This window comes from Salarias fasciatus, chromosome 1, assembly GCF_902148845.1.
Source record: "Salarias fasciatus chromosome 1, fSalaFa1.1, whole genome shotgun sequence".
Taxonomy (NCBI): domain Eukaryota; kingdom Metazoa; phylum Chordata; class Actinopteri; order Blenniiformes; family Blenniidae; genus Salarias; species Salarias fasciatus.
The window spans coordinates 39,852,180-39,866,429 of record NC_043745.1 but is presented as its reverse complement, the minus strand read 5'-3'; the positions used below and the strand labels follow the sequence as shown (position 1 = coordinate 39,866,429).

General features: G+C 51.8%; 1 protein-coding gene across 1 annotated transcript in view; it reads right to left on the bottom strand.

Moving 5' to 3' along the window:
* Positions 1 to 13,931, bottom strand: part of shank2b (SH3 and multiple ankyrin repeat domains 2b) — a 327,734-nt gene extending 313,803 nt beyond the window's left edge. The window contains exons 1-2 of the mRNA XM_030115634.1: positions 13,772 to 13,931; positions 8,930 to 8,997 (exon numbers count right to left, since the gene is read on the bottom strand). Coding sequence (XP_029971494.1) covers positions 8,930 to 8,932 — 3 coding nt within the window. The 5' untranslated portion in view covers positions 8,933 to 8,997; positions 13,772 to 13,931. The remainder of the gene's footprint in view (positions 1 to 8,929; positions 8,998 to 13,771) is intronic.
* Positions 13,932 to 14,250: the final 319 nt, after the last annotated feature.

The following is a 14,250-nucleotide window of genomic DNA, read 5'->3' as shown; positions in this document are numbered from 1 at the left end:
AGATTATAGAGCATCTTTCTCCTCTAACACCAGATTATAGAGCATCTTCCTCCTCTAACACCAGATTTAGAGCATCTTCCTCCTCTAACACCAGATTATAGAGCATCTTCCTCCTCTAGCATCAGATTACAGAGCATCTTCCTCCTCTAACATCAGATTACAGAGCATCTTCCTCCTCTAACATCAGATTATAGAGCATCTTCCTCTAACACCAGATTATAGAGCATCTTCCTCCTCTAACACCAGATTATAGAGCATCTTCCTCCTCTAACATCAGATTATAGAGCATCTTCCTCCTCTAACACCAGATTATAGAGCATCTTCCTCCTCTAACACCAGATTTAGAGCATCTTCCTCCTCTAACACCAGATTATAGAGCATCGTCCTCCTCTAGCATCAGATTACAGAGCATCTTCCTCCTCTAACATCAGATTATAGAGCATCTTCCTCCTCTAACATCAGATTATAGAGCATCTTCCTCCTGTAACACCAGATTATAGAGCATCTTCCTCCTCTGACACCAGATTATAGAGCATCTTCCTCCTCTGACATCAGATTATAGAGCGTCTCAGACACCGTGAAGCTTGAGCCGTCAGGATCTTGACACGGCTCAGACCGTGACGGAGGCGACGGTTCAATGCCAGGTGTCACCGCTGACAAACGGCCTGTGGGTCTCCAGATGGAGGAAGAGGAGAAGGAGGAAGAGGAGAACAATGGAGGAGTGAAAGATGGGAGTGACTGATGGAGGCTGTCAGGACTAAAATATCTAAGACCTGTAGAACCATCCATCAGGAGGAAGATGAGAAGGAGGAAGGGGAGGAGGAAGAGAGAGAGGGGGAAGAGGAGGAGGGGGATCCTCAACTGTTCATCACAGTTCTTTTCCTCCTCCAGTGTCTGTTAATCCGTCACAGCGACCTTTGACCCGGCCGGAGGAAGAGCAAGGAAGAGGAATAGCGAGGAACCCCAGGCCCCGTTGCCACAGCGATGGTTTCAACAGAAAACGCAACAAAGTTCCACCAATAAAAACAGCTGAAGTCAAACTGTAGGCAGCGACAGAGCCGTTTCCACGACAACGCAACATTCTGAAGACAGGGCCCGAGGTCTGACTCCGTCTCCATGGAAACGGGCAAAAACACAACAACACAACAGCCCCTCCTGATTGGTACGATCCTTCAGCCCCCCTCCTGAAGGAGGTTCCTTGGACATTCCCGTTGCCATGGAGACGGAGCTCAGGAGGCGGAGCTTGAGGATCCGTGGCTCCGTAAAGGTTTTACAGCCGGAGAGGAATTCTGTTTGCTTCAGAGGAATCTGAGGGAAACCAGGTGGAACTTTTATACAAGAGTTTTACCAGAACCGTCCTCCAGAACCAGGAACCAGCTCAGGAACCGTCCTCTAGAACCAGGAACCAGCTCAGGAACCGTCCTCCAGAACCAGGAACCAGCTCAGGAACCGTCCTCCAGAACCAGGAACCAGCTCAGGAACCGTCCTCCAGAACCAGGAACCAGCTCAGGAACCGTCCTCTAGAACCAGGAACCAGCTCAGGAACCGTCCTCCAGAACCAGGAACCAGCTCAGGAACTGTCCTCCAGAACCAGGAACCAGCTCAGGAACCGTCCTCCAGAACCAGGAACCAGCTCAGGAACCATCCTCCAGAACCAGGAACCAGCTCAGGAATCCTCGAGGCAGCAGAACCGTTCTCAGCGGTGACGGAACCCAGCAGCTGTTTTTGTCGTTGTTGTTGTTGTTGTTGACATTTATCCGCCTGCCACCGTGGGGGGTGGGGGGGTGGGGGTTTGGATGGTCTTGCCTCGTTTCGTCTTTCCTCATATCGTCTCACTTTGTCTTGCCTCGTCTTGCTTCATCTTGCTTTGTCTCGCCTCGTCTTGCTTCGTCTTGCTTTGTCTCGCCTCGTCTTGCTTCGTCTTGCTTTGTCTCATCTCGCTTTGTCTCGCCTCGTCTTGCTCCGTCTTGTTTTGTCTCGTCTGGTCTCGTCTCATTTCGTCTTTCCTCATCTCGTCTCGCCTTGTCTTATTTCGTCTTGTTTCGTCTCGTCTCGCCTTGTTTCGTCTCGCCTTGCCGCATCTCGTCTTGTTTCGTCTCGTCTCACCTCGCCTGGTCTGGTCTGGTCTGGTTTCGTCTTTCCTCATTTTGTCTCACCTCGTCTCGCCTCATCTTGTTTTGTCTCGTCTCATTTTGTTTCATTTGGTCTCGCCTCGTGTCGTTTCGTCTCATCTGGTCTTGTCACGTTTCGTTTCATCTCGCCTCGCCTCGCCTCGCCTCGCCTCATCTCGTCTTGTTTTGTCTCGTCTCACCTGGTCTCGTCCGGCCTCGCCTCGCCTCGTCTTACTTCGTCTTGTCTCGTCTCGCCTCGCCTCGTCTCACTTCGTCTCGTCTTGTGTCGTCTCCTTTCGTCTCGTCTCGTTTCGTCTCACTTCGTCTTGTCTCGTTTCATCTCGTCTCGTTTCGTCTCACTTCGTCTTGTCTCGTCTCAATTCGTCACGCCTCGTCTCGTTTCGTCTCACTTAGTCTCATCTCGTTTCGTCTCACTTCGTCTCGTCTCGTTTCGTCTCACTTCGTCTCGTCTCGTCTTCTCACTTCGTCTCGTCTCACTTCGTCTCATTTCGTCTCGTCTCACTTCGTCTCGTCTCGCCTCGTCTCGCCTCGTCTCGTTTCGTCTCTCAGCTCTGGCTGAAGCTTCCAGACTGTTGGACCAGTTTTCACCGCTGCTGCCCATACATTTCAGCAGCCTTCATAAACTCTGGTACAAAGGAGGGAAACACAATGGGGGGCTACCACACAAACACACACACACACACACACACACACACACACGCAGCTCATCAGTTATTTACAGGCAAACACAGACTTCGGCTCCCAACATGCAACAAGCAGCAAATCATCAGTGTTTAATCTGTCTTCATCTACCACCTGCTGCTTAATCAACACACACACACACACACACACACACACACACACACACACACACACACACACACAGGCTTACATTTGTTTACACATTTGCAGTAGAAAATAAACTGATTGCATTTTGTTTGAGAAACTGAACAGATTCTCTGGTCACCCTGTCACTTCCTGTTTTACCTGGTCACCCTGTCACTTACTGTTTAACCTGGTCACCCTGTCACTTCCTGTTTTACCTGGTCACCCTGTCACTTCCTGTTTTACCTGGTCACCCTGTCACTTCCTGTTTTACCTGGTCACCCTGTCACTTCCTGTTTTACCTGGTCACCCTGTCACTTCCTGTTTTTACCTGGTCGTCCTGTCACTTCCTGTTTTACCTGGTCACCCTGTCACTTCCTGTTTTACCTGGTCACCCTGTCACTTCCTGTTTTTACCTGGTCGTCTTGTCACTTCCTGTTTTTACCTGGTCGTCCTGTCACTTCCTGTTTTACCTGGTCACCCTGTCACTTCCTGTTTTACCTGGTCACCCTGTCACTTCCTGTTTTTACCTGGTCGTCCTGTCACTTCCTGTTTTACCTGGTCACCCTGTCACTTCCTGTTTTACCTGGTCACCCTGTCACTTCCTGTTTTACCTGGTCACCCTGTCACTTCCTGTTTACCTGGTCACCCTGTCACTTCCTGTTTTTACCTGGTCACCCTGTCACTTCCTGTTTTTGCCTGGTCATCCTGACACTTCCTGTTCCACCTTCCCTTCCTGGCACTTCCTGTTCCACCTCCTCGTCCTGCAACTTCCTGTCCTACCTTCTTCTTCCTGTCACTTTCTGTTCCACTTCCTCTTCCTGTCACTTCCTGTTACACAGTTCCAAACTTAACCTGTGAAGCTTTTTAGGAATCCAGAGCTGATATCGACACAAACTGCTCTCCACCAAACCCTGACGGACGGAACAGACGGTCTGCGGAGTGTGTGTTCTCTACAGTGTGTGTTCTCTACAGTGTGTGTTCTCTACAGTGTGTTTCTCTACAGTGTGTGTTCTCTGCAGTGTGTGTTCTCTACAGTGTGTGTGTTCTCTACAGTGTGTGTGTTGTCTACAGTGTGTGTGTTCCACTCCTCTACCGTCTTTCTTCTGTCTCCAGGAAAGCAGCGAGAGCGCGGAGTGGAGGATAAATGAGGACGGAGTCCCGGCAGGTGGAGGCAGATGGTGCGGAGCCGGGCGGCGGCGGTGGCGGCGGCGGGACATGGAAGAGCACTCCGGCTCGTCAGCATGTCGCTCACTGTTCATCTTTGCTCATGTTTAATTCAGCTGAAAACATGCAGCTCCATCACGGCAGCAGCGGGGGGGGGGGGGGGGGGGGGGGGGGGGCCCATTAGCAGGAAACCTTAAACTCACGCAAACTTCCCGCCACAGAGTGAAGACGTGACGCCGACCAACTGACAGCTGGTTTCACTCATGCTAACTTTAGCTTAGCACGTAGCCATCGAGGCTTCCGGCCTGGAAATGAGCGACTGAAAACGGTTTCCCCGATTCTGAAGCAAACGACTTCAGTTTTATCTGCAGTAGGGGTGGGACGAGACGAGATGTCTCACGAGATTGAGTCCACGAGATCGAGACGAGACGAGACCGGGGGGGGTTGCTGACCTGTGCGGAGCAGTGCGGTACTCACATGCAGCGTCCCATGGTACGGCCACGGCGGCCCCCCCTGTACACTGCGCCCTCGTCTGCCGCCTGGTTCGCCTATCCCCATTCAAACCGCGGCGCACAGACGACGCCATGACTGCATTTGCACTTCATGCCACTAGGTGTGCTGTTTGTATGTTCAACCTTATTCTACACAGACACCACAGAGGAAGAAGGCCGCTGCAGCCGCTGCAGGCTCTCTGCATGTTGTTAGAAAAAGAGTGTGAGCCGACAAGACGTGGTAACATGTTCACTGATGCGATGTACCATTTTTTCAATAAAAGAGAAGAACTGAACGATCGTTTCACCACGTTTTATTTACGTCGTAGCAATTAAACTGTATCACAAGTAGTTTGTGTACTCAAAAGACCAAGATTCCTTGTGGAAAGAACATGTGCAGAACAGTATTTCATGTCCCTTTTGACCGGGTTTTTAAATATGAATATGAGCATATTCAGGGTTTTGCACGTGTTTATATGGCTGTGCACCATGTAATGTATTATTCCGTCAATATTTCAGTTAATAAAGAGTTATTGCCTGCATATAAATGTACTCAATCTCGCCGCATTCGATCCCATCCCTAATCTGCAGACACCAGGAAGGAACGCAATGAATCTATTATCTCTATAATCTGATGCTGAAGGAGGAAGATGCTCTATAATCTGATGTTACACAGTCCAGCTCCATCTTGCAGAACCTCAGGTGAAGCTCTGTTAATCCAGACGCAGGTAGAGGTGCTTCCAGCCTCATGTGTACATCTGTTGCCATGGTTACCGTACCTACACAACGACAACATGGCATCAAACCTCCACTCTGACTCAGACCGTGGTGTTGTTGTCTGTAGGAGATCCTCTGTCAGCTCCCACAAGGCCACTGAGATCCTCTGAGATCCGCTGGGATCCACTGAGATGTACAGGGATCAACAGAGATGAAGAGAGAGGGATCCACTGAAACTCACCAGAATCTACTGAGATCTGCAGATATTCACTCAGATTGCAAAATCCACCAAGAGCCACTGGGATTCACTGAACTCTGCTGAGATCCAGTGGGATCAATACGGACGTAAAGGAATCCACAGGGATCCTGATTGATCCAGTGACCGGGACGTCCTGCAGTTCCAGCTGCTGCTGCTTGGAGGCGCTGACATCATCAGTAAGTACAGAGGAAACAGAAACCGCTCACTGATTGGTCCAGACCCAGAGCAGAAGTCCCGCCCCTTTAGCCAGCTAGCTCCTCCTCCTCCTCTGACCTCTGACCTCCAGACAGGTTCACCACTTTCTTTCTGAGTCTGTTTCTTCTGACTCCAACTGTTGGCTTCAATTGCCTCACTACCCATAATGCATTGCTCTACACATCACGTCCTTCACTGCAGCTGCTTGGAAGAGAACCCAGATCCTGGTTCTTCAGAGGACCAGAGTTCACTGTGATCTGGATCAGAGATCCAGAGGACGAGGACTTCACAAGGATCCTGAAGTGGACTGTGGTCCGGATCAAACAGGTCTGAAAGGGGGGGTGGGGGCTTCCTCCAAACAGAGTCCAGCTTCGTCCACCTAACAGCTGCTCAGCATCTGAAAACCAACCAGCACTGCTTCATGAAGATCAGGCCCCGCCCCCTTTTCACTCATCATCCAATCACAGCGAAGCACAGCCCCGATACCAGGACCAATACCAGGACCAAGCCCCGATACCGAGGACCGATACCAGGACATCAGATTATTGAGCATCTTCCTCCTCTATCTGCTCTACAATCTGCAGTCAGAGGAGGAAGATGCTCTCATGATGAATCACGAGTCAAAAACACCAAAACAAACCTTCAATTGAAACACTGAGTAAACAGCCTGAGAGACGAAACTGGAGCGTCCAGTGTCCCTGATCAATACCTGTCTCTCTCACACACACACACACACACACACACACACACACACACACACACACACACACACACACACACACACACACACACACACACACACACACACACACACACACCACACACACACACACACACACACACACACACACACACACACACACACCGGCAGGTCACTCTGTATGTTTAAATTAATGGGAGCGAGGAGTGAAAGCGGCGTCGAGGCAGGAAGAGCGATGACTGTGTGTGTGTGTGTGTGTGTGTGTGTGTGTGTGTGTGTGTACAGTAGCAGCAGAAGTAAAGCTAACTGGAGCTAGCTGGCTGCTCTCTGGACTCCCGGATCATTATGAGGACCAGAACCGGTACCGGTCCCAGTACCGGTCCGGGGGTCATTGCTCCTAGGCCGCAAACAAAGATTAAAGACTTTTATTTTGAAAGTGCACATTTAAATTCTCACATGTCTTGATTGAGTTTTATTTTCTAAAATGGCCACAACCTTCATCTGCTCTCATCCAGTGACTGAAGAGGAGGCAGCAGAAAAAGAAACGGCAGAATAAGAGAAGAAGAAGAAGAGGAAGAAGAAGAAACAGAAGAAGAAGAAGAAACAGATGAAGAAGAAGAAGAGGAAGAAGACGAGGAAGAAGAAGAAACAGAAGAAGCGTCTGCAGCCATTGGTCAGGAGGTTAGGCCACGCCCACAGCGCCGCCACACTGGGACCTGATGGAGTGAATGATTCATGTTCTGTACAGGATGAGCTGGAAGTGGGTCAGTAACCAGCACTAACCAGCACTAACCAGGACCAACCAGGACTAACGCGGACTAACCAGGACCAACCAGGACTAACGCGGACTAACCAGGACCAACCAGGACTAACGGGGACTAACCAGGACCAACCAGGACTAACCGGCACTAACCAGGACCAACCAGGACTAACGGGGACTAACCAGGACCAACCAGGATTAACCAGCACTAACCAGGACCAACCAGGACTAACGGGGACTAACCAGGACCAACCAGGACTAACGGGGACTAACCAGGACCAACCAGGACTAACCAGCACTAACCAAGACCAACCAGGACTAACCGGTACTAACCAGGACCAACCAGGACTAACGGGGACTAACCAGGACGAACCAGGAGTAAACAGCATTAACCAGGACCAACAAGGAATAACGGGGACTAACCAGGACTAACGGGGACTAACCAGGACCAACCAGGACTAACGGGGACTAACCAGGACTAACAGGGACTAACCAGGACTAACAGGGACTAACCAGGACCAACCAGGACTAACCAGGACTAACGGGGACTAACCATGACCAACCAGGACTAACCAGGACTAACCAGCATTAACCAGGACCAACCAGGACTAACCAGGACTAACCAGCATTAACCGGGACCAACCAGGACTAACCGGGACCAACCAGGACTAACCAGGACTAACCAGACCCGGATGGCGAGCTCCGCTGAGTCAAACATCTGCTTCACTCCAGTAAACCTCAGGACTGCAGTGAAAGATAACCAGAGATCATCCAGTTAACCTGGAGAGGTCAACAATCCGCTACGTCAGCAGCAGGTGGAGGAGGGGGCGGGGCTACAACCAGGCTCTGGAATATTAATGAGGAGAGGGGCGGGGCTACAACCAGGCTCTGGAATATTAATGAGAACGGCAAAACTGACCGACTGGAAAAGATGTGAAGAGGAGAAAGATGTTTGGTGCAACACCAGCAACTTAACCAGCAACTTAACCAGCAACTTAACCAGCAACTTAACCAGCAACTTAATCAGTAACTTAATCAGCAACTTAATCAGCAACTTAATCAGCAGAGATTTTTGTAGCAGCAGAGTTGCATCAATATTTCTCAGTAGTTTAACCGGTGTGAGCCGAGATACATGCTAGCTGCTACATGCTACATCATACCCGCTACATGCTACCTGCTACCCGCTACATGCTACCTGCTACCCAGTACATGCTACCTGCTTCAACAGGTGACAGTAGCTCAGTTGGTAGAGCAGGTCGTCTTATAACCAGAAGGTTGGCGGTTCGATCCCCGCTCCCGCAGGCGTAAAACTGGCGTTGTGTCCTTGGGCAAGACACTTCACCCACCTTGCCTAGTATGAAAGTTGTGAGAGTGAATGGTTGGCGGTGGGAGGGGCCGATGGAGCAGATTGGCAGCCTCGCTTCCGTCAGTCCCCCCCAGGGCAGCTGTGGCTACAGCAGCAGTTTACCACCACCCAGTGTGGAGTGAAAGGGTTGATGTGATATTGCAGTGTGAAGCGCTTTGGGCTCTGTCAAGCAGGGTAAAGTGGGGGGGTGTAGTCCATTTACCATTCAAGCTACCTGCTATATGCTAACTACATCATAAAGTCCTCAGTATCGGTCCTCGGTATCGGTACGTATCTAGAACCGAGCTTCTCGCTAACGTTCCCCGTTCTGCAGCGTAGAGCCGGTTCCGTCCACCTACCATGTCTGCCGTCCCGTCCAGAGGACGCACTGACGGAGGACGACGTCCCGCCGGGTCCCACAGGCTGCCTGGAGGGACAGAGGTCAAAGGTCAGAGGTCAGGCTGGAGTCTGAAAGATCCACCCTGATCCCCGGTTCCTGAACCCGAGACGCAGAACCAGGTTCTAGACCTAAGAACCAGCTGAGCTACTGGAAACCAACTTCAGTGTTCAAACTTCACCGTGAGGGAATTGAGTGGGACTGTCAACTGAGACGTCTCGGACTGTCAACTGAGACGGACTGTCCACTAAGACGTCTCCAGGTCGTCCAGACCAGTTCCAACAGAGACGAAGCCGAGGACAACAGAAGACGCTCCAACAACTGGACAGAAACAGCTTTGATTTTGGCGGGAAGACAGGAAACAAAGGGACGTCATCCAGAGACGCTCAAGGGGACTGAAGGAGACCCCCATTGGACTCAGAGACCCCCGCTGGTCCCACAGGGCCTCTCCAGGTTCTAGAAGAGAACCTGTTCAGACCCACAAAGACACCTGACCCAGGAAGACTCCTGAGGGACGGACAGATGGTCAGAATGTTATGGCTGCCTGTGTCCAGGCCGTCCTCCGTCCAGACCATCCTCCCTCCAGACCGTCTTCTGTCCAGATCGTCCTCCCTCCAGACCGTCCTCCCTCCAGACTGTCATCCATCCAGACCGTCCTCCCTCAAGACCGTCCTCTGTCCAGACCGTTCTCTGTCCAGACCGTCCTCCGTCCTCCGTCCAGACTGCCCTCTGTCCAGACCGTCCTCTGTCCAGACCGTCCTCTGTCCAGACCGTCCTCCGTCCAGACCGCCCTCTGTCCAGACCGCCCTCCGTCCAGACCGCCCTCTGTCCAGACCACCCTCTGTCCAGACCACCCTCTGTCCAGACCGTCCTCCGTCCTCCGTCCAGACCGCCCTCTGTCCAGACCGTCCTCCGTCCAGACCGTCCTCTGTCCAGACCGCCCTCCGTCCAGACCGCCCTCCGTCCAGACCGCCCTCTGTCCAGACCGTCCTCTGTCCAGACCGTTCTCTGTCCAGACCGTCCTCTGTCCAGACCGTCCTCTGTCCAGACCGTCCTCTGTCCAGACGTGGTTCCAGTCCAGACCTGGTTCCAGTCCAGACCCTCCTGGTCCTGGGTCGAGCAGCCTCGGCGCTAACACTAGGCTACCAGGCTAACGGTCGAAAAAACGCTGCCGTCACCGTAACACTAGTGAGCTCCGGAGCCAGGGGTCACCGGGGGTCACCGGGGGTCAGAGGTCACAGGCAGGGTGAAGGGGGTGTTCGGTGCTTTCTGGGGGGACGGACTGGAGCAGCCGCTTCCTGAACCCGGCCCCTCGGCTCGGGACAGCAGGTCTCCATGGCGACAGCGTGGCCGCTCCGCCGCCCCAGAGCACTCTGGGTAATCAGGCCGGGAACTTCTGCTGCTGTGGAGCTGGAGCTGTGATTGGTCGATCCCGAGGAGAAAATAGAGCGAACAGGACACACACACACACACACACACACACACACACACACACACACACACACACACACACACACACAGGAGCTGTGCTGCATAAATAAAAGATGTTAAACAGTTGTAACTCCAGCGGTGAACAAAGCTCTGCTTTGATGTCAGGAGGAAGATGCTCTATAATCTGATGTCAGGAGGAAGATGCTCTATAATCTGATGTCAGGAGGAAGATGCTCTATAATCTGATGTTGTCTTTTTTGAAGAAGGGTTCTACCAGACCCAGAACCCGGTCTGGAGGAGTTCCGGAAAGACCTGAAGACTCTGTTCTGTGGATTTTAATGAACAGCAGGTTCCTGACGAGACGTTCTCTGGAAAGAACCCCGTCAGAACCAGAGACCCAAAACCAGAGAGAAGCAGAACCTGCTGAGTCTGGATCGGATTCATCCTCCACCTGACAAGACCAGAGACCCAGTCCCAGCAGGACGGACCAGGACCCGGGACAGGAGGACCCAGCAGGACGGACCGGGCCGAGCTGCTGCAGTCCTCCCAGACAGCAGGTGGCGCTAAAGGTCATGAGGTTGTTTCTGATTGGACGGCTTCAGGACGATTCAGAGCAACGACGTGTTTCCTGAAGCAGTTGAAGAAGACAGACGGGCCTGCAGACTGCCCCCTCCCCCCCCCCCCCCCCCCCCCCCCCCCCCCACCACCCCCCCCACCATATAAACACTTCGGGGCTGATTACTCTCCTAAATGCGACGCCGCCTCTCACATCCATTTCCTGTGGAATGTCCCCCGCCCCCCACCGAGCTGCAGCTCTCTTTCATCTGGGTTCCGTCTCAAGTCTGTCTCCATCGTCCGACAAAAAAAAACAAACAAAAAAACATCCGGGTTGTCTCAACATGAGGCCCGTGGGCCAAAACTGGCCTGCAAGAGGCTCCAATGCGGCCAAACCGCCGAGCAAATGTTAGAAACTTTGAAAAAAATGACAACTGTCAACAGATTTCTTGAGAGCGGTGGCCTCACGCAGCATCGCCTGCTGTCATTGGACACCAGCTTCATTCTCTGTGACTCAAATCAAGTCAAACTTTCCAGGTTTGGACGAGACGTCAGTGTTCATGGCTTCAGAAGCTCAAATATTTAACGTATAAAGGAATAAAATCAGCTTTTCTCGCGTTGAAACGTCTCAAAATTGGAAATACTGGGGGATTTACTGAGTTTATCTTACCTCAGGGGTGTCAAACATGAGGCACGTGGGCCAAAACCAGCCAGCCAGGCTCCAATTCGGCCAAACCACATTTTCACGTCTGATGGAAACACTGACATGTTCGTCAGATTTTAAAAAGAGCCTTTAAAGGTTCTGGCGGCTCCGCCTGACGCGCCTGACGCCTGAAGAAACGGAAAAGTCACAGGAGAACATGCATTTTCACATCGAGAACATTTAGAACACGCAGAGAGCGGCAGGAAGTCTTTGACTGTTCCAGTTCCAGGAGCGACGGGATCTTTCAGTCAGCTTCAGATGTGAATTGGATTTTTTTTTCGTTCCCATTTGAAGTCAAGTCGATTCAGTCGGACTGATTCTCAGAAATGATTCAAAATGAAGCAACGCGAATGAAAAAGATGAATGTTTTCTGCTTTCTGATGACTCAGCTGTTCTGACCGAACCGTTAACCAGCAGCAGGCGGGAGAACCGGCCCGCCCAGAGCGCCTCGGCGGGAAGAGCTGCCGGCTCCGCCTCCGCACGGCGTTCCGTCAGCGGCCTCTCGGCGCTCTGGAGGAACGCGGCTGCTAACTGCCGGGGTTCGCGAGACGAATCGAGACGGGGAACAGGCAGGAAGCTCCAGAGAGCAGGTCATGTGATCGACCACAGAGTCAGGAATCAGACGTGAGCAGCAGGTCTGCAAGTTTCTGAAAACAGATCAAGAAACTACCCACAAACCAGGCCTAAACTACCCACTAACCAGCTGATAACTACCCACAAACCAGGCCTAAACTACCCACTAACCAGCTGATAACCACCCACAAACCAGGCCTAAACTACCCACTAACCAGCTGATAACTACCCACAAACCAGGCCTAAACTACCCACTAACCAGCTGATAACTACCCACAAACCAGGCCTAAACTACCCACTAACCAGCTGATAACTACCCACAAACCAGGCCTAAACTACCCACTAACCAGCTGATAACTACCCACAAACCAGGCCTAAACTACCCACTAACCAGCTGATAACCACCCACAAACCAGGCCTAAACTACCCCACTAACCAGCTGATAACCACCCACAAACCAGGCCTAAACTACCCACTAACCAGCTGATAACTACCCACAAACCAGGCCTAAACTACCCACTAACCAGCTGATAACTACCCACAAACCAGGCCTAAACTACCCACTAACCAGCTGATAACTACCCACAAACCAGGCCTAAACTACACACAAACTAGCTGACAACTACGCACAAAACAACCAAAAACCCACAAACCTCTAAACTACCAGAACCTCCAAACATCACCTTCAATTGTGTCCTACTTTAGTTCTTCTCCTGAGGGAACTGACTCTGCAGACCGAAGGTCCAGGTCAGTGAACGCCTCACAGAAACAAGGTCAAGGTGTGTGTGTGTGTGTGTGTGTGTGTGTGTGTGTGTGTGTGTGTGTGTGTGTGTGTGTGTGTGTGTGTGTGATGAACAGTGAAGAGCTCTCAGGCTCCTGAAGAGACTTGAAAACTGTTTATCATGTGAAGAAGATGGTTTGGAACTGGAAGGTGTTATCTAGAAGACAGAGAGACGTTCTGCCCAACAGGAAGACAGAGAGCAACTTCCTCCAGAATGAAACCAACTTCTCCCAGAATAAAACCAACTTCACTCAGAATCACTCCAGAATAAATCTTCAATCATAAAAAACAACTTCACCTAGAATAATTCTACAAACAAACAACTTCACCCAAGAGTTACTCCAGAATAAAACTTCACAAACTCCCATCAGAATAAAAACCAACTTCACCTAGAATTTAGAAAAAAAACAACTTCACCCAGAATTCATTTAGAAAAAACATCTTCACTGAGAAATACTTCATGAAATAACCAACTTCACCCAGAAATACCCCAGAATAAAACCAAGTTCACCCAGATTAACACCAGAATAAAACCAACTTCACCCAGAAATACCCCAGAATAAAAACAAGTTCACCCAGAAATATCTTTTAGAAACTAACTTCACCAAGAAATGTCCCATTAAAACCCAACTTCACCAGACTTCCAGGAGCCCCGGCGTCCCGGGCGGCGGGCAGAGCCTCCGGGATGCGGTGGAAGTGGAGCGGGACGGGGGACGGGGGACGGGGGACGGGGGGACAGGAGGACAGGAGCCGCCGTTTACCGTGGATCCTCCGGTCTCCGCTCAGCCGCGGTGCGTCGGTCCGTCCCGTGCAGCTCCGCTCCGCGTGGACGCGCTGCTAACGGCGCTCCATGGCTGCGCGTGTCCGTCCGAGCAGGAGGAGGAGAGGAGGAAGAGGAGGAAGAGGAGGAGAGGAGGGAACTTCAGCCAAACCGGGGGTCTGACCGACAGCAGGAGCAGCGGGAGGAGGAGGAGGAGGAGGAGGAGGAGGAGGAGGAGGAGGAGGAGGAGGAGGAGGAGGCTGATCCCGGGGAGGAGAAACCGAGCACCGCCGCTGAAACCCAACCTGAGACACCGGCAGTACACCTCTCTCTCTCTCTCTCTCTCCTCCCTCCCTCTCTCCCTCCCCCTCTCTCTCTCCCTCTCTCTCTCCTCCCTCTCTCCTCCTCTCTCTCTCTCTCTCTCCTCTCTCTCCCTCCCCCTCTCTCTCTCCCTCCCTCTCTCTCTCTCCCTCCCTCTCC